General features: G+C 41.7%; 1 protein-coding gene across 13 annotated transcripts in view; it reads right to left on the bottom strand.

The window, feature by feature from the left end:
- Positions 1-21,523, bottom strand: part of ADAM22 (ADAM metallopeptidase domain 22) — a 134,936-nt gene that overhangs the window by 64,088 nt on the left and 49,325 nt on the right. For all 13 annotated transcript variants that reach the window (XM_072925504.1, XM_072925505.1, XM_072925506.1 and 10 more), the window contains exon 4: positions 12,402-12,468. In XM_072925504.1, the coding sequence (XP_072781605.1) occupies positions 12,402-12,468 (67 nt within the window). The remainder of the gene's footprint in view (positions 1-12,401; positions 12,469-21,523) is intronic.

Below are 21,523 nucleotides of genomic sequence, written 5' to 3'. Positions count from 1 at the left end.
CACCAAGGTACTGGGTTTGACCCCTGTATGGGTACTTAAATCTACAAATTCTGGGAATTGAAGTGTTCAGGAAACCACTGGATGTGGCACTCAGTGCCATGGTTTAGTTGGCATGGCAGTGTTTGGTCAAAGGTTGGACTTAATGAATTTGGAAGTAATTTCCAACCTTAATGACTCTATGATTCTATGGTTCCGTACTGAGAGTCACAACCCACGAAGGCACTCTACAGGGCAGGTTTTTTCAAGCATGTCTAATTTTGGTCATGAAGTTCAGTGTTGTTGCTTCACTATAGTGCTGAGGCTGAAATTTTGCTGGGTTTGACATGCACTAAACCTGTTTTATAGCAGGTGGTGCCATAAAATGCACTGTATTAGAGGAGAAATCACAGTATGTGAGATAAATATGATTATCATATCTATCTTCTTGGAAACACTCCCTGAAAGACTGGAGTTGTTGCTCTTATCTACTGGTATCTTCAGCAAAGAGACAAAAGCTGGGGAAAAAAAAAAAAATCTTCATTTTTTTTCCTAAAAATATTCTGGTCCCATATGATAATTAAGACTTCCCTTAAAAGCTGAAATTAGCACCAACTACAGTTCAGTCCAGAACATCAAGGGTCTTTTGTGAAGAACTATTGGCTTCCTGTAGCTAACAGAGCCTCTCTCTGTTCTCCCAAAAGCAAAAATTGCCCATCTCAGCAAATCAAACCTCCACACTGGCCTTTGCCAGCTACTGGGGAATGGTTCAGTGTAAGATGAGAGGAAATCAGACTACTCTTCAATATATGCCAGTCCTACGTCTGAGCAGCACATTTACCCACTTCTGCTCTAAAATTGAACCTGGTCACTCTAGAGTCTGACAAAAAATTAGGCTAAATGTCATCTCCTATGACACAAGGTCAGCCTGGTGACAATGGCTGTGACACAAACCTGCAACACACACAGGCAGACCTTATGCCATATCTAAAGGTAGGCTAATGCTACAGCAGAGAGTTCAACATTTTTGCCTCCACAAGGCACACAGCCACTGTTCATGCTGTGGTCTGCACCATGCAAGGCACATTTTCTGCCAATGCCCATAGCACTCTGTTGTCCATTTCCTTGGACCAGTAAGTTATCCTTCCTGCATGAACCTCCTCAATGTGAGGGACAACCTACTGGTGATGTCTGAGGGTAGTACAGAAAATAGAGATTTTTAACAAGAAGTTTATTAATTTAGAGAGATAAAAATGTAATAACAGCCTACAAAAAATTTAAAAACCCAGAATGACCCTAGGGCCAATTAAAACAAGTTAATCATTATGATAGCTGTCAATTCATAAGATAGCCTTCATCTTGATGCTTAAGTTGGACAATTACAGCAAAATCCTGAATTAGTGCTATTTACCCTGTGAACTGCTACAGTTCATTTCTAACCAGAGGCAACCCTTTTGCCCATGTCAGTACAAGTCTTCTTGCAACCTGTAGCGTGGCAAAGACACTAAAAAATGGTAAGACACAGGTGTCAGCAACACAAATAAAATCTGTTCCCATTTTTAGCCTTTAAGATAGTTTGTCCCTGCTTTGAGAGGCATCAATCAGCTGCTGAACAGACACAAAAGAGATGAAAAGCACATTAACCAGTACTCATAATAAAGGGTGAAATAAGTAAAGTGAAAGATCAGCCCCAGCAGTCATTAATGGCAGCAGTTCACTCTTCTCTGCAGCCACAGTGCACAAACCATCTGCTGACCATACACTGGCAGGGCTTGTTATTCGCCTCAGAGACACTATGACCTTCCCAGGGGAGGAAAATAAAGATGCACATTCATCTGCTTTCTACATTGGATATCCAAGTAAGCCATTTTCTGCAATTAAGAGAGGTGCTGGCCAGTAAAACACATGCAACAGTCAGGCACTGACCTTAAAATTAATGTTAAAAATAGGTTAGAAACTGTTGTAAAATGGTTGATAATTGTTAAGCATGTACTGCTAGTTTGGTTATGATAAAAGGGGTTTAAAGGGGTAGTTGTCAGAAATACAGTACTCTACATACCATAATACACCTACGTAAAGTGCACCACCCCCCAGCTGAAACCAGCCAACCTGGACAGAACTGTAATGCGCCAATCAAGCTCCTTAAACCTTCATGCAAATGAAAGGATCCAGAAAGAAACCAATCCAAAGGGACAAAAAACAGGATAAAAAAGGGCATCTGGCCCACTGGATTTGTGCCACTCCACCTGGAACATCGGGGACATTGCTGCTCAGAAGACCCAGCGCCGACGCTGCAGCATCCTCAACGGGAATGCTCCTGCTCAGCCCACGGGACTCCTTGCTTTAGGCCTTTTTTTCTTATTATAATAAATGCTGAAATCACTTAGTACTGGGAGTATGGTCCCATTTTTAAGAATTAATACCTTCCTTCTCCTACATATCCCTATTTTAATACTCTTTAATCCAAAGGGAAGAGATTGCTAGCTTAATTCAAATCCTAGTAGCATATGTCCCTCTTTCCTTGCAGCAGAAAGTTCCCAAAAGGCCAGCTAAGGCTCAAGGCACCATTCTGTGAATGCTAGATAATGATGAGCTGCCAGATAATGATTAGATATTTAAAGAGCTACCCATTGTGGGGCTACCAGTTACAAAAATACATAACTAAGGCTGCACGATCAACAGCAAAAGGAAAAGAAAATGCACCCTCCGCTGAGTTCTATGGCAGAAAACAACTTGTTATGACTGGGTTCCTATTAGTAAATAGAAGAGTCAAAATGGCACTTTAACCGGTGTAACTGCAATGAGAGAAAACATCTTTTAATTGACACGTGTTTCAGCAGTTGGCAGGGGCCCTGCTGCAGGGCTGTGCTGAGCCCCGAGTTCAGCTCTTACTCAGCTCAGTAACCACGCCAGGGACCTGGCACCACCTCTTTGCAGAGTAGTTCTGGACTGCAGTCTCCTTACAGCCAAATGTTCTGAAATTGCGAACGGTGCCCTCCCTCCGTAGGAGGATGGCTGTCACATGTGCTCATAGAGCTCAGAGCCGACACGCTGTGGTGACATTAGATTACAGCGCTGTTTCAGATTCTGAAATCAGAGATACGATTTCCAAAATTAGGATAAGGCACAGCCGTTTCTAAGCCTTCCCCACAAAACGCCCATGTTTAAAGCCTGTTGGCAGCACTCTTAACAAACAGAGACACACGTGTATGTGACAGGATCCTGCACGCAGGCGACTCGCTCCCACTGCCATCAGCGACTCGCAGCGGGAGCCTTCAGCAGATGGCACAAGATATCAGCCCAGCTTCCCAGTTCAGAGGCCAAACGAGGGCTGTGTTTACTGCCCAGTAGCTATGAGAGAAGATGCTCCACAAAACACTGCAGGGTGTGGACAGAGAGCTCATGCCAACTCAACACCATCTGCTCTGGAAGCTGCCTTGGCATCTGCTTGGGAAACAGACTCCTAACTTGCCTTGCCTTACCTTGGTGTTAGGGGAAATTTTTTTTATTATCAGCTGCCAGGCAAAGATGAGGCAAAAGAGAAAAGGTTACCTCTTCCTGCCTACTCTTTTGCTGTCTTTAAGACAGCTCTTGTAGCAGTGGCTAGTGTCTCTTAGTCGTGGCATACAAACCATTTCAATGACAGTCATTTTGCCCTTCTCCTGCATTCCTGTTCCAGGGAAACAGAAGCAAGTATTTTAAGGGACAGTATAAAAATTCCTTGTAATCTATGCATTCTAATCTGCCACATGAGCTCATCAACTTACCCTGAGACTGAACATGCAAGAATGTGATTTACAAGATTACTACAAACACAACATAACACCTATATGGATACAAATCTGTCAGCAGGACATAACTTTCCAAGGAAAACATAAAACAATGAAACTGTGATATCCTTATTGGCTCATTATTTCTGAATGACAGGACTTTCTCTCTAAGTGAGAATTCACAGAGCTTGAGGCTGTGTCTAGAAACATTAACTTACTGTTTATAATACAGAGCCAGTTTGGTATCCATAGGGAACAACAGACAAGTCTAGGCAAAGCTACTTACAGAAGTTAAGATGAAGAAACTAAAGATGTCAAGCTAAAGCACAGCGAAGCCTTGCATGGAAGCAACTCCTTCAGAAGCAGCTTCTGTTCGCTTAGCTTAATTCCCCCTCAAAGGGATTAAGTTAAATCCAAAAATATACTTTAATTTTTTAATAAGGGCATCTACAAATCTACAAAGTGATTTGATGTTTTTTAATGTTATAGCAGTAATTAATTTCTCTTAGCCACACCCAGTCCTCGTATGGACTGAGAGTGCTCATATGGACTGAGATTACAGAACACTTGGTTGCTACCACTCTGGCTATGCCTTATGTTGTTTTAACATAATTATAATAAAAGCTTGTGAAAATAACTCATGAGGTGCACAAAGTCAGACAAGATTTTTCTGCAAGTTCAAGCTGTCCTCCTTCTGGAACAAGAGAAAACTACAGCAGAGTACTCAAGAGGTGACTCCTGATGGTCACACAATCACTTGACTTGTCACTTCAGCAGAACCACCCACCATCACTGGGGTCCACATCCGCAGTGAAATGTACTTTTTAAGCTCTGGAAGACTTCCACTTTCTGACATTCTTCCCCTGCAGGACTAGTTAAACCCACAGGATTATTTTTTTTTATGTCACAAAGAAAAGGTAGACAAGATAATTAAACCTGCAAAATCCTACACGAATCATGATCTGGGATTCATTCTAGTGTAGTATATTCAAAATCATGACCTGGGAATGACTCCTAATATGGAAAGCTGTTACTTTTAATTTTCTTCTCCTCAGTAGCAGGGCATATGTAAAAAGTAAGCTAGTAATAACAGGGAGATAATCAGATACAAAGAAAAGCTACTGTAAATGTACATTAAAAGTGCCAGTCTGCAGGATCATTAGGTCAGGCAAATGCACTATATATGAGGGCTGATTATCTTGCCCTGGTATCCTATAGAGGACTCTACATTTTCTAAACCCCAAAGGGCATGCTTCCAGAATTCAAACAATGCTACTACAGGAAAGTGAGATATTTCTCAATGCCTATCTACTTAGTGTGACAGCATGACACTACTGCAAAAAAGATGTCCAGAATAACTGAAAACACATAGAAATTAAAAAATTTTGTCAACTCTTGTCATGGTTTGACGCTGGCACAATGCCAGCGCCCCATGAAAATACAACTTACCAATCAAATGCTGTGAAATGTGATCAAGGACAGAGCAAAGCAGACCAAACTTAATAACAAAGGAAAAAGCTTTATTACACTACTACTACTACTACTACTATAAAAAGAAAAGAAAGGAAAGAAAAAAAACCACACAAAATTCAAAATGAAAACCTTCCAAAACATTTCTCCTCCCTCCACCCAACTCCACCAAACCCCAGCGAGACCCATTTGGATCCTTAATCAAGTTTTCACCCTTCAATATAATCAATACTGAGTCTATCGGGGAAGAGAGGAGTCCCCCTTGCAACCATAGACCCCCAGGAAACACAACTGCCACCTTTTGTGTTTCCAATGTCACACGTGGCACCGCCCAGACACACCGGGCCAGTGTGACATTCTCTTCTCCATGTCACAGTGCTCTCACCACCGTGCATGGACAGAGACTGCTTATAGGGCCCCTTTAAGGATGCTTTGCCAAGGACCACCAGGAACAACAGTCCAGTATCACAATTTGGGACTAGAGTCCCCCCCATTTTCCCCTGGGGCCGAGGGTCCAAAAGACAGAGATCGCCTTCTCTTCTTTCTGAAGATGGAGGGCATCCTCACGCCCTCCTCAGCTCTCTCTCTGTCCACTCCAAAACTGGTAGTTGCTGCAGAAGGTCTCTTAGCTCACCAATGCATCCCCCTAAAATGCAGTCCCTCTTGAAAGAAAGAGTGGTTCAGTCTATGGTAAACAAGCAGAGTCCAGCCAAAGGCCACTCTATCATCTGCCCCCAACCTTCTTCTCCGAACATCTGAGGTTTCAAGCTGTCTCTCTTTTCTTCAAATTCAGGAGGAGTAATATTTCATAAAGCTTTCATTTCTCAGGAAGGGTTAAAAGTCCCAACTCCCAAGGATGGCTCGCTGCCCAGGCTCCAGCTCCCACAGCCCGGCTGGGCACCTTGCGGCCCCCCCGCTCTTCTCCTTCCCTGCGGCGAACTGCTGATAAAACCACCGAGTCTCTGTCTCTTTTTCTCTCCTGGGAGATAGAGAGACTCTGGGGGGAGCGGAGACATCCCAGATTTCTCCACCCTTCCATCTGCAGGGGGCCAGGTCTGGTTGCATCCCCCTCCACCCTTGGGCCTACCTCCACAGGCCGCATGGCTCCCCTCCCCCACCCAGCCCGGGCTGGGGGGGGAGGTCCGTACCATGCGGTGACCGGAACCAAAGAAGGACGAGTCCTCCTAGGAATTCCGCTTTTAACCCCTCTGTGTTCTCAGAGGCGTGTCCACCTTCAATTGGTCACCCCAAGTGTCAGTATCTAAACCTGACCCCTGACGGGATGAACCTCTTCCTTCTAAAAAATTCTCTTCCCGTGTCAAACCATGACAACTCTTCATCAAGACACATTAATTCCAGTCAAAACCTAGAGGAAGCAATTTGACCAGTATAGTCTGGGATCAGTTTGCTTTCATCCTGCCATTCCGTTCCACTACTACACTTAATCTTCCCCTTCTTGTGGAACTTGCAACTTATGAACTTTCATTGTACCATACAACACCTATAATTAGTCCCTAAGTGTAAGAAGTTGCCATTTCTTCTATTTGTTTTTTTATTTACTTAATTGGTCAAAAGATAGTCAGTTTTCCAGCTGATCCTTCTCTGCACTGTAATGCTTCTCAGTTTTGCACTGTTGGCAAATTTCATTAATGAAAATATTTGATGAGAGGACTCTGAAGATCAGCCTTGCAAGAACCCCCTGCTAAACTGTGTCAGACTCAAAGACTCCCTGTCAGCTCTTCTTCAGTTAGTTTACTGCTATCACTAAAAAGTAGATTATGGCCTAGATTTGTTAGTATTTTGCCATAAGGCCGAGAGAGCTTTGTTGAGGGCACAAGAGAGAGGAGATCTGACAACATTACAGGAACCCTTATTCAAAGTCTTCTCTCAAACAAGATAGAGAGTGATTTTTCTGATAATAACAGCTTCTCTAGTCTCTGGACACAGCCAAAAAAGCTCTGCCAGGAACAGGCATATATAACTCCTGAATTATTTATGATTTGTTCCTTTTCAGTTTTCATCAGCAGGTTGTGCAAGTTTCAGGTAGATGCACACAGAGCTCCCCACCAGCCCCAGGCTCCAGCCTCCCAGGGCTGAGGTTTCCTGCGCTCCCATCCCATCCTCTGGCAGCGCAGCTGGCACTCCACAATTCAGGAGAAAATGCAGTCCCTTACAGAAAAGCCTGTTTAGCATACAGGCTTCCCTGGCAACTGAAATACCTTCCCCTTTGGTTAAACAATGGTGAGTTACCAAAACCTGAAGAACAATAAGAAATTATTTTCAGACAGTGAGTGCCCTAACTGGAAGATGATGGTTAGAAGCACCTTGCCATAAGACTGGAAACATAGCAGTCAGTTATTAAAATGACCTGCTCACTGGTAAAGTGTTTCATCTGGCTGCACCACAAATTTTTGTAGACTTATGATCAGTTTGTACCTGTGAAGATAACAATGAAATGTTGGAATACTACTTGGATAAGGTGTCATCAAGCACAGGCACAGGTGTGCACAGACCCCCACTGCCCATGGTCAAGGGACTGTACCTTAACTGCTTGAGCAGACCAGATTTGAAGGAGGAAGTTTAACAGAAAAAGCAATATTGACCATATTAAGGGTATTCAGACTCCTCTGGTCTTTCAAGATTTAAGTATTTTTCTCCCATATGCATGATTTTTCCTTAAAAAGGGCATTTAAAGAGCCCTTCAAATAGACATTATGGCACACACTAGCACACTAGCTTTAGGCATAGCAAGGCAATGGAGAACAGTATTTTTTCCCCCTTCTACAGAAGCATTAAAATCGTTGTAAGCTACAATAACAGTCATCTTGCTCCTAGTCAAACAATGCACACAACATAATGACTATTTTTGCAAGCTAACAGCTCTGCTTGCTGTACAGCATTAAAATGCATTTTCCCCAAACCCCCCAGTGGCCAAACTACAATGATGGCCCCTCTGCTGGGACCCCCACAGAGCAGGAGGCCGTGCTGGGGCTGCCCAGCTGGACAGGACAGCTGTGGGTGCTTTGAAGAAAGCTCAGTGGGCACAGTCTGAGTGCCTCAGCACAGCTTGGGACACACAGCCACACTGCAGTCCTAACCCACAGGACAAGCCTGGCCAAAGCTCCTCTGGTAATGCTACAACAGGGAAAAACACTACCCAGCATTTGATATGTCTCCATTCGTGCTGTTCAGTGCTATCATATGAACATGCTGGAGGCTGAAGCAAAAAGCAGCAGCTTATGCTGTAAGTGTTCTTGCTATAATTTTGTGCCCATAATACACATGCTGTATTTACACCACCACATTCAAGAATTTCAGACTTTAAGGACTGCCTATGAAATATAGTTCCTTCTAAAGTCATATTTAAACATCAAAATTTTATGGTATTTATCTACCACATCTCTCTCTGTCCAAGTTTTCTGACTGAATTATTTTCATGGCTTAATCTTTTTCATAAAGCAATTTCCTAAGAACTTGCAGAAGTGTCCATTGTTTTCGGAGAATACAAACAGAAACATTTATTTCTACACACTCTGAAGACGAAAACAAACATTTTATTGAGAAAATATCACTGAATAGATAACAGTTGTTCCTTCTGAGGTTGAAAAATCCAGCAATGTGAATTACTCAGCATTATAGCAGTTTTTTGCCTTTCATCTCACTGACAGCATCAGTGACAGAATGACAACCAAAAAATAGGGAGAAAGAGAGATAAAAGGACACACAAATATATTGCAACAACATTAGGTCTACATAGGTTGAGTATTGATGTGCTATGAGCATAGAACGGTCTGGAATGACACAATCAGGAAAAGGCAATGCCAAGAAGGGTTTTTCTCTTTCTTATTAATTGATTATTCTCTTTGCTACCAGAAGGAATTTAGGCCAACACTCCTGCTTTCCTAGTAGAGACATGATGTACAGTAAAGGAGGGTGTGGGGGGAAACACTGAAATAATTCAAACATCTAGCTCCTTTTGTTTTCCTTAGGCATTGCACACTGCTGCTGGTTTAATAAGAATGTCTTAGGTGCTGCCTAACTGTGCCAAATTAAAAAGAAGCTTCTCCTCTGCAGCAGCTAAATGCTGGCACCCTGCAAAAACATGTGTAATATGTTTCACCTTCACAATGGTCAAATGTATTAATAATTATGCAGAAATCAAATGTAATGTAACATCTTCTTATGATAAAAAGGTATATTAAACTGAGGACTCTTCTCTCAGAAAAAATCCCTTTGCTACTAAAAAGTGGTATTTTTTTTATGGTATAAACATTTTTCCCTTCCCCTGCCCCCCTCTCCTCTGTGAAGCATCCTCAGTAATAGCAGAAGATCCATATGTACTTTACAGCACAGGAAGTTCTACTGGGAGGGAAGGAGAGGGGAAGGAGTGGCAAAAGTAGTTATCAACTCCACATCACATATGAGCCAAGGCAGGATCCGCTTTCCAGACTCATTCCCAAACTGCTGCATGTACCTACAGCTGCCTTCACCCCACGGCTCAAAGCTCCTGTCTTCTCCCATACTGCTGATGGTACAACAGCAGCACCGATGGCCTGTGTGTCTGAGCAGCCTTCTTGCACAGCGAAAAAGGGGGAATATGTACAGATTTTAAAATACACCTCTCTGGTAAGAAGGCCAAGAATAGAGGAGGCCATTTCACAGTATGAGCAGGCTTGCTCAAAGCCTGCAGCTGGCAGTAGATGGCAGATGGACATTTTCTTTCTGTCACCACTTCTCCCACCAAAGCAGCAAGAGAGATGTTGCCAGGCCGCCTCTGTCTCTGCCTACAGCCCAAGATAAACTGCACAGAGGTGGGTGAAGAGCAGCATGTTGAAGCAACTGATAGAAACCTGTCTCCTTTCTGAAATACCTCTTCAGCTTCTGCCTTGGAATATGCTGCATAATGGAATGCATATTCTGTGATTTATCCTTAAGTTGCACCTTTTTACTAGCTATTTTTAAATAACTATCTAAGCAATCTGCACAATCCCTAAAATCCAATATAATAATTATGTTATCAGTTATGTTACAGTTACCACAGTAATCAAAGGTAATAAATCACCATCATGGAAATTTCTTATAGCTGCAATAAGATTTTCAAAACATTTGATGTAAAACCAAAGCAAACAGATACTGACAGTCTTTTCAGAAATTGTTCAACAGACAAACAAAGCTCTCAAATGAACTTACAGGTATTCTGGAAAATACTGGCTGGTCAGAGGGAGCCAGATTTATTTTTAAACAGCTATTGAGTACTGAAATCAGCCTCACCCAGTGTCTGGTATTAAAGTGCACTCGGTAGCCTGCACTTTTCCAAAAATCATCTGGTATCTGAACTTTTAGGAAAATTTTCCCATGACTATGGCCACCAGGCTCTTCTGACATTTTGTCACAGCAGCTGCTTCCCTCCCTGCCAATCCCACACACTCAGATGCAACAAAACAAGCAAAAACCTTACATCCCCTCTCCTGTCATGCTTCCATAGGACTGCTGCCTGCAGAACCCCTGGCGCAGTGGAACAGAAGGGGCAGAGGAACCCACCTCTACAGCCTGGCCACCCCTGCACCCCTGCCCGTGGTACAGGGCAGCATGGGAAGGGAAACCCTCACTTGAGCAGCAAGCCCCCTCCTTTGTAGTACAGCCTTTGCAGCCCTTTTCACTCCCAATTCAGCTCGCCTCCAGTATCAAGCTCAATGCAGCAATGATAGTTCTCTACTTCAAGCAGATTTGAGAACACTGAGCAAGGCACTGATAGCCATCCCTGAAGGTACACCCTGACCCCGGCTCAGCATCTAAATCAAGGGGAAATAATCTCTGTGACCCTTGAGGCTCGCAGCTGTTTTACCCAGAACATCTTCTGACCCTTCCTCTGAAAGGCCCGATCCTCCCATCACTTTCCCATTCAATTAAACAGTACTTAGATATGAAGAGCTGCTGATTTCAAACATTTCCTTGCTTGATTAAGGCTTGCTCATCAGGAACAATTCAGTGAAGGGGCTTGGATAGATTAACTTAGCTAACTTGCATATATATCTTAATGCAGACAAATGGGTTGTTTTTCTCTTATTAATATCAGCTATTATTTTTATTTCTGCTTTGAGTCATACTCTGAACCTCAGTCAAGCAAGACTTCTTGACTGCAGAGAAGAGCTGACTGAGGAATTAATCTTTACAATTTAATGAAACACGTATGTGTTTGCCTCAGTCTGATAATGTATGCAGACTATTATCTTGATAATAGTGGGAGAGCAGACTTCCTATTTGCAAATGACAGAAGGGAATAAACCAAAGGAAACTTGCATCTTCAGCTATCCAGTGGATAAAGAACTGCTTTGCCCATTTCCATTTCCACTTTCACTCTGCAGAGATTAATGTATTTGTTTTGAAGTATTTAGATTATCTCAGATTTAGTAAAACAATTTGGGAGATTTCTTTTAATAAAATGTAAACTTTGCACAAAACTTTACCTAATATTTACCTGAAAGGCAAATTTAGAGTTTGCATTTTGTACCATAAATAATACATTTCTGAAGACTCTATGTAATCTACAGTAATTGATATAAAAATTATAGCTGACATCTACAAAATAAGTCCTAAGAAACAGAGGGTCCTGAAGAGAAATCTCCCATGTTGCATGCAAACAACAGAACACTTCTGCAAAGGCTATGGGACATTTCACACAAGACAACAGCAACAAATAGCATCTTGTAGTCACCATGCCAACAAACACACAGAGAAAGAAACACATGACTGGTGACTAAATATTTGGAAATATTATACACTAAATATTGCTATTCTCAAATTTACAAAGAAGCTCATAACAAACAAACAAACTTGGGATTTAGTACAATGAGAAAATGCTAAAATACTATATACCAAAACAAAAATATTTTCATCAATAAGTATCAAAAGTGAAGTATACTTACTAGCAAAAAGAGCTACTATGAATACATTTTTCATGGATACCATTTTGATATAAGCATTAATATACCAAATTTGACAATGGAGTGTATTTCCCTTGTTTAAAGCTGAAAGTTAGAAAACATGAAACATGCTTCCCTCAGAGTAGCAAAACAAATCACTTGAAAAATCAGTGTTCCTTCCTTTCACAAAAATATGTGAGTTTTCATGAGCATCAAAACCCAAGCACATTTAAAAAGAAAAACATAAAAAGGAAATTCTTACTTTAACTTCCACTGTCTTCCCACCTTGCTCGATATGCCTCTCAAGATATTCAGAAGACAGCAGGTCACTGCAAGAAGACAAAAAAAAGAACCATAAGCCTTGCGCATGTGTTGTACTCCTTCTCAGCAAGCACTGATTAAACATTTACATTTGAAAGGGGCAAAACCTGCAGGATACTTTTCCTAAAATGTTCATAAAAATCACTGAAACAGCCAATTCCAATGGAGTTACATAGTGCATGGGATACACTGATTTTTAGCAGCAGAAGGTGGGACAAGGAAAACTGAGGGGAGTTTCTTCATGGAGGGTCCAAAACCAGCCACTGACACCGACTGTAATTCAAGAGACTCTTCTATTTGCTGCTAAAAGCGAACAGCACAGAAGTTAGGTGAACTTCAAAGAAAGAAAAAATCAGAAGTATGGGAAGCCATTTGGAATCTGAGGGAGAACAGCAGCTGTGTTGGCAGGTTTCAAAGGACACAATGGCACAACAATGACATCACCTTCTAAGACCAAGATGGTGGGCTCAGGGCCACACCACAGAGGCAGGCAAAGCCATGGGCCCCAGGAGCTGCAGCCCAGGCAGGCTCACAGCACAGCTGTACACACTCCCTGGGAGCCCTGCAGCTTTAGCAACGCCAGAGGAAAAGGCTCGGGGCAATAGCAATCCCAGCCTCCAAGTACACTAGGACTTGGAACAAATACCAAGGAAAAAAAACAATCAGACCTGAGGCAAACATATATAAATTAAATGCAGGCTGTATTTACTAAGCAATTCAAATGCTAAACCAGTCAAATTATCTTTCTCATAGTTATTTTCTAGTCAGGCAAACCACAGAATCACAGAATTTGTAAGATTGGAAGAGACCACCTTATTTACATCATAAATTTCACAAAGCAGGTTCACAGACTACAAAACTTTACTGAGATTAAATCAGTATAAAGTCTTGCTATTGTTCCACCTCAGTGACAATTAAGCTGGAAGAGATGATGCATTGGTAAAGAAAGCCTGACAAGAGGCAGGTTGGCCACTGGGGCAGGAGGCAGTGAGCACAAACCTGCTCAGCAGAAGAGGCAAAAATCTAGTATTTCTCCTTCAAATAGCAAAACACCTGAGATTAGACATGAACTGACCTGATGAGGGACAGCAGGAGCAGCAGAGCAGCCCCAGGGCAGTGGCTGCCCAGCTTTCCAGGGCTTCGCCCTGGCCAAACAGGCAGCCGGACCATGGACATTTTTGCTCACAGAGACACTGGTGACTGCCCTGAGTGAGCCCCAAGCAGGACAAAGTTGGAAGTATGGATCCTCCAATATCATCCCTAAAAACTGCCAGATTGATATTTGCATTAATTACCTAGGCACAGAATTCAGGAGTATTTCAATGAAATATGCTGATAATGTTAAACTGGAAAGCATGGAAAATAAAAAAGATTGAAAAAAACTCCCATAGGAAAGACCTGGATGATCTTCAGGACTGGTTATTAGAAATAGGATCAAATTCAATTGTACAAACAGCAAATTTCTGCACTTAAGGGCTGGAGGGAATTTCTATTACATTTTTTGGAAGGCCTGGTTTATAAGGAAGAAAGACATGACCACACTTGTTTCTGGCAAAATGATTTGGCAGATCAATAGAATGTCTTCCTGGAAAACACAACTGTCATCCCAGAATACATCAAAGATGCATTTCCAGTCAAACTGAGGTATGATTAATATCACTACCCAAAGGAGACTTCTTTTCAAATACTGCAGACAGGTACTGGACAGCTTTGCTTACGAAGTTCCATTACCTGGAAACACAGAGGGGTTCCTGAAGTCTAGCAAAAAATTGAGTTGTGAGGGAATGTGAATGCACCTCAATTTACACACCACAATGCAGGAGCAACTAATTGGGCTACAAAAGATACTGGCAGAATCTCAAAGGCAAAAGGACTGTCAATGAGCCAATGGAAACTGGATGTTAAAAAAAAAAAACTTTGTATCAAACTCTAAGGGACAGAGGCAACAAAATGAGGGATGCTACCAAATTTCCGAATGGAAGCATCCATGGGACACTTGTCCATGGAGGTGGGGTTTCGTCTGACTCAGTGAGTTCACAGCTGGTCGCTGCTGAAAGCTGGAAGTCTCAATGCCCCCTCAGGAGCAAGCACTGAACCTACCCTGTGTCAGCACAAACACTCATCAAAACACCCCCAGAGCCAGAGCTAACACTCATCAAAATACTCTTGGTGTCAGCACTGGCACTCATCAAACTACATGCGGGAGGGTTCAACAAAACCATGGTTTTCTGCATTACGTACTGAAATCCCTTGAAAAGAGATACAATCAGCTCTAGAGATGATGCAAAGGAGGGAATGAGCAGCTCTCAATAAGGATGAAAGAAAGAATAAGTGACTCCCTTGACCACTGCAGAACCAGCGTGAACCTCTTTAATTCTGGCCAGTCCCAATATCGATATTGATGCCTGGCACACTGCCTGCAGATGACCCATTACTGAGGAGTACCTAATAGAGATGCTGTTGAGTTCCTGATTACAATACTCTGATTCCTCTTAGAAGCAAATATTAAATATTTAGGATACTCATGTCCTGAGGGAAGCTCAAAGACTTCCATAAGGTCTTGTATGCATTTTCCAAATTTAGTAATTTAGACAGATGTTCTCTTAAAATGTATTTAGTTTAGCTTGCTGAAGTTAGCGATATAGTTTCCTGGCATTGACTACACTCTTTCAGCAGAAGTTTATTGTCACCCTGATTTTTTAAGATTTTCTAAAGCCTTCTGAGTTTACATTCTTGTAGCAAACTTTCTCACACAGCTTTCTGTAAATAACTTATTGGTTTTGCATTCCTTCATAGAGGAATTAAAATTTGATGGACTGGTAGATTGTCCAGTGTCATTGGAGAGGTGGCACTTTCACCCTCCAATCCACTGTCACCTTTGGAAAACTATAAATGTTAGAGTCAAAAATAAACTTTTCTTTTTTACCGTCACAAGAGCAGAAGATTGTGTCGTGTTTTCTCGTGTCCTATAGTGACAGTTTATGCTTCCACAACTTCAATAAAGATTAATTTATAGCTTAAGGCTCTACCTTTACTCTTCATTATTTCAGGGGGACTCAGTTAAACTAATGTCATCCTCCTATTGGATGGACACAAAGGTTTTCATGCCAAGAAAGATGCAAGAGATTATAAAATGTAAGATAGTAAAGCAAGTATATAGTACAAAGACTGAGATCAAACAGAATGGCTTAACTGAGGAAGACCTTAGAGATGTATTTGGAGGGATGACAAGGAGAAACACAGGTTCTTCTCATGTGGGTCTAGCAAAATTACTTCTTTTTAAAAGACACTGCTGTTAATGTTTTAATGTTCTGGAAGATCATATGTTATGTTCTCAAAAATCTTGAAATTGTGTCTGGCATGAGAAAATAAAGACATTGATCATTCTCTGCCTTGTACAACACAAGAATTAAAAGGTAACAAAAGAGGTCAGTAAGCTCAAAACTATGTAAAAAGAGCCTTTTCTGGCACAGCTGCTGATTACAATGTTCAACATAGTGCAGGAAAGCACTGTGCTAGAGGTTTGTACTGATTCAAGCCAGGAATGGACAAGTTAGTGGACATAACTTGGATCTTCAAGAATGTTGTGGTTTTTATGATATTTTCAGTGCCAAACACACAGACACTGTACCTGACTCAAAGTGTTGGAGTCCCGGTGTCGTGGTTTGACACGGAAAAAAAATTTTTCCGGAAGGAAGAAGTCAATTTGGACATTGACCAATTGAAGGTGGACACGCCTCTGAGAACACAGAGGGGTTAAAAGCAGAATTCCCAGGAGAACTCGCTCTCTTGGTTTCCGGTCAGCGGTCAGTGCAGGACTCTCCCCTGCCCGGCCACGAGCTGGGTGGGGGAGGGGAGAAGCCATGTGGCCTTTGGAGGTAGGCCCAAGGGTGGAACCGGGCTGGCCCCCTGCAGATGGAAGGGTGGAGAAAATCTGGGATGTCTCCGTTCCCCCCAGAGTCTCTCTCTCTCCCAAGAGAGAAAAAGAGACAGCGGTGGTTTTTATCAGCAGTTCACCGCGGGGTAGGAGAAGAGCGGGGGGGCCGCAAGGTGTCCAGCCGGGCTGTGGGAGCTGGAGCCTGGGCAGCGAGCCATCTCTGGGAGTTGGGACTTTTAACCCTTCCTGAGAAATGAAAGCTTTGTGAAATTTTTCTCCTCCTTGGTTTGAAAAAGAGAGGAAGAGAGACAGCCTGGGACCCAGGATGTTGGAAGGAGAAATTCTAGGTGGGAGGAGACGATGGAGTGGCTTTTGGCTGGACTTTTTCTTGGTAGCCACAGATTGAACTGATCTTCTCCTCCAAGAGAGACTGTATTTTAGGAGGATGCTGGTGAGCCAAAGAGACCATGCTTCAGCTGGGAAAAGACAGAAGTGGAGCGAACAGAGAAAAGTTAGGGAGGTTTGTGGTGGTGCCCCCTGTCTTCAGAGAGGAAGAAGAGAAGAAGATCTCTATTCGTGGATCCTCGGCCCCAGGGGAAAATGGGGGGGACTGTTGGTCCCAAAAATGAAAAACTGAACTGTTGTTTTTTCCCTCTTGGCAGGGCATCCTTGAAAGGAAAAATCCTAAAAGCAGTCTGTCCATCCATGCATTGGTGGTGAGAACACTGTGCATGGAAAGGAGAGGGTCACCACTGGCAAACTTTTTTCTCCGGGCGGTGCCATGTGGTGACATGGAAGCACAGGATGTGGCATCTGTGTTTCTTGGGGCATCTGTGGCACAAGAGAGACTCCTCTCTCCCTGCAGATGGACTGGGTGTTGATTATCTGGAGGGTGGAAACCTGATTGGGGTCCAGATTGTGTCTCACTGTGGTTTGATGGAGTTGGGTGGTGGGAGGAGGAATGCTTTGGAAGGTTTTCATTTTGAATTGTGTGTTTTCTTTCTTCTTTCCCCCCCCCCCCTTTTATAGTAGCATAGTGGTAGTAGTTTAATAAAGTTTTTTTCTTATTATTAAGCTTGGGCCTGCTTTGCTCTGTTCTCGATCGCATTTCACAGCATTCAGTTGAGAAATTCCATTTTCATGGGGGGCACTGGCATTGTGCCAGTGTCAAACCATGACACCCGGAAAAGAGCTCTGTAGAAGCCTCAAACATGCTTGTTCAGCTCTCCCACTTTTCCCTCACCACCAGCCCTGGGCCACTGGGACTGGGCAGTTGGCCAAGCATCCCTCTGACCTGGCCTGGGCTCTGCCTGCACCTTGGAAGGGTCCTGCTTCTCCTCAGGGTTACACAGTGTCCTGTGTCATCCAGCTCCAGGGCTGCTGATGGTCAGTCAGCTGCTCTTCTCCCACCCGCCACCCCAGTGATGGACATCCTCAGGCTGTTCAAGTTGTATTTACTTTCAAAGTAGCCAAAAGAACAATTTCTAAACAGGCCCATCCATTTTTTCCTCCTGTTCAGTCCTTACTTTGAGGACAAAGGGCTGGAAACAGTTGGGGATCTGCTGGCATTCCCACCCCTCTCAAGATCTGTCACAAGTGCCGTGATTCCCAAAATGAGCCTGTCTGGAAGGGAAACACCACAAGGTCACCTGCCTGCACAGCTCCTGGGAGCTGAGTCCACAGCTTGCAAACAGACCACAGATCTGAAATGTAGAGACATTTCTAAAGCCTATCATAAGTAACATGGCAGAATATGTCTGAGAATATTTTATCAGTAGAAAAACCCATAAATAAAGCCATGTTATGCTTTTTTATTATGATTCACAGCACTGAAAATATCATAAAAACCACAACACTCTTGTAGATCCAATAATGCAACCAATGCTATTAAAAAATAAGCTACAAACTAACCATTATACACAATCTTATAAACTCATGCCAGAAGGTATCACCTCCTTGGTGGAGTCATGTTTTGTCTGCAGCAGTACAGGCAGAAAACTGGATCATTTTAATATAAGGCCTTCCTTTACAACAAACAAAAATCTAGATTAAAATACTTGTGAAACATGATTAAAATTATTTAATCAAGATAAGACAACAAGCATTAAAATAATATGCATTCCAACATAAATAAATACACACTTTCCTATGGTAGAAATGAAACAGGAATAATTTAGCTTGCCTGCTAATCTATCCTAGAAACTGTCAGCTAAAGTGGTAGTTTTAGTATTAATTATAAAATAAAACAGACATATTAAAAAATGAAATTCAAAAAAAAGGAGATTGTGAAAAAAATCTTGGAAACACAAGGGATGGAAAAAATACTGAGAAAAAACACCAACACTAAAATTGACAATATTGCAGAATGAGATTTTTAGAAATATTTGCTGAGGCATTGGTACAAAAGTTTTGAAAATACATGGAAAAAACTGCATATGTTAACACCTAAAAAGAAAATATTTCACAGGAAAAAAAGCACATGTGATCTGTTGCTTTTACAAGGAAAAACACTGCTATGCTACCAATGGCAATCTGTTGTCAGAGGTTTGTTATTTCAGTGTACACAAATTAAGAGTAGTGTCATTTTGTTTACAGCAGCAGCATTTTTTAAGCATTATCTAAAGTTCATATGAGCCTATCCCATACAGATTCAATAGCATAAGGGCCAGGAAAAAAAAAATGAGCAAGCTCCTCTTTGCTCTTCCAACCTTCCCAGTCACAACAGTACACAAGAGGCACAAGCTGGGTGAATTTTATTTTATTATAATTTTATTATAATTTTATTCCTTAGCCCCCAGCTAAGGAAATGATCCTGATTCAAGGCGATGCAGATACATGCACTTAAATTTTACCTTGAATCAACAGTTTACCAAAACAAAGCTGGGATTGGGAATCAATGAAAACAGATTAGCTTTGGATACAGATGAGTTCCCCAGTAGAAAGGGTTGCCCTAGGAAGAAAATAGGTTAAAAAATGTGGTGGCAAAAGAGGACAGAACAGGTCAAGTGTTTAAAGAAACAGAAAGAAAAAATAAGAGATTACAAAGCCTAAAGTCAAAACAAGAAAAAAAACAGTGATTAAAGATGCTTTAAAAAGGAAGGTGTTTGCATTTGAATATGAAATGGAAAAAAACCTGGGAATTATCCCTGTAAATTTAATACAGATTTTCAAACCGAGAAGGAAAATGCTTATCACCAGCTTCTGAACAAAAAATTAACTCTCCATATTTAAGAGACTGAAGAACCTAACAGTTATAGAACAAAAAGAGCAGAAATTATAGGGTTCTTTTTAGAGTCCATAGGAAGAATTAAAAAGTTAAGAAAGGTAGAAATAAAGGGAGTTCATAAACATAGTGCTATAAAGTATCCTTATCAGCATCAATGTTAACAAATAAAAGAAATTACTGGCTTCATGATAATGTAATATCATTGCTGTGTCTCCTTTAACACTGTAGAAATTCTTTATCATTTATTCACCCTCACTTATTTCCACAACTCTTCATTATGAACACCTGAAATTTCAGATTAAATATGATGCCAGAAAAGAACATCTAGTGAGAGATCTGAGGGAAGATGCATTACTGAAAAGGAAGACAAGGTTTTAGCTGAAATCAGCAGAAAGGTCTGGATGAGTCGATTGCCAGCAGGAAATTATCAACAGACATATGGAGACCTTCAGGAGAAAAGAACAGGCTCAAGGAAATGATGGAGACACTGATAAGAGATAGATGCCATATTAACTGCACAATTAATGCTAGCCCCTGGGGCAGAGCCAGCTGTGAGAAGGAAGCCTCCTGCAACATCATGCTTGAGAGGGCTGCAGTAAGAGGAGTGGGCACTGTCAGGGTGCCAGGCACATGAAGATGAGGAAGCTTCCCAAAAAATGAAATATTTTTCCCCACCCAGTGGTGTACATCCTCTAACAACTATTAACAGAAATATTAGCTATGGAAGGAGTGACTATCAGAGGACATTTTTACTACAGCTCATCTTGTACACCAATATAAGACAGGTTGATTGTCATACAACAAAGAGCAAAAAAGTGGAAAACTGGATGAGGGGGAACAGAATGGATGTTTCTATCTGCCAGTCAGTAAGAGTACAAAGGACAATTTGCATTATCTTGCATTACACTCTTGTCCTGGAATATTTTCAGTATCAGTCATAAGCTAACTAAAATATACAGCAAGATAAACTCAAAAAAGCCACTTAGCTGGCAGATTTCTGTATCTCACTACATGGGACACTTTAATTCTCCTTTATCCTCATGCCTACCCAGAAACCTCCTCTCTGCTCATACATGATTTTCCTTTCACTTCAGGGGGGGATTAGCGATCTCCATACTCCAGGAACCAATCTGCTTTAATAGCCACAGCTCTGAAACTTTCATCTCCTCCTTCCCATCAAAAGAATTGCTGAATTTCTTTTTATGTGGATGGTTAATGTAATTATGACTGTATCTGTTAAGTTAGCCAAATGGACTAATCAATCAGAATTAGATAGCTTCTCATAGATACAGCAACAATTTTCAGTGTCTACTCAGAGGAAGGAAAAAACAACTGAGAAAAACAGCCAGTTCTTGTATACACAAATTGAAGTTTCACTCCTTTTTAAACTCTTACAGTACTTTTCCGTCCTTGTTGCAGTTAATATGAAAGGGAGAATGAAGTAAGAAATTTCTTCGTTTTTCTACTCCTACTAACTATTTAAAGCTTACTTCAAAAATAAATTAGGGACTTAAGAATGGGTTAAATTCTCAAAGAATTATACCCAACTGCTGAACAGTACCCACTGTAAGTCCCTTCCTGGAGCTCAATTTCACATTTCACAAAATTACACAACTTGAATCTCTGATGCTGTTTCTTCCAAATACTAGCATTTGCCCACCTTTTTTTCCTCTTCAGGACTACTCACTTAGATCCCTAATGCCATCTGACTTGAAAATGCACTTTGTCCTTTTTCCCTTAATAGCTACTTTGCCTGCAGGACAGGATGGTGACTGCCCTGCACCCTCACACAGACAGCAAACTGCAGAGCAGCTCTGCAGCCCTGAGCAGGGCCTCCACCTCTGGCTTTAGAGAAGTCTCACAGTTCTGGCTTACAAACAGCATGTGTTTCATTTCTGAATTGGCTTCATTTTGTGATGGGAAAAGGTTTAAGCAGGTTGAAGACATTCTTTTCCTTAGT

The sequence above is a fragment of the Taeniopygia guttata genome, chromosome 2 (genome assembly GCF_048771995.1).
Source record: "Taeniopygia guttata chromosome 2, bTaeGut7.mat, whole genome shotgun sequence".
Taxonomy (NCBI): Eukaryota; Metazoa; Chordata; class Aves; order Passeriformes; family Estrildidae; genus Taeniopygia; species Taeniopygia guttata.
Note: the sequence above shows the minus strand (reverse complement) of the source record. Positions and strands in the feature narration are given on the sequence as shown.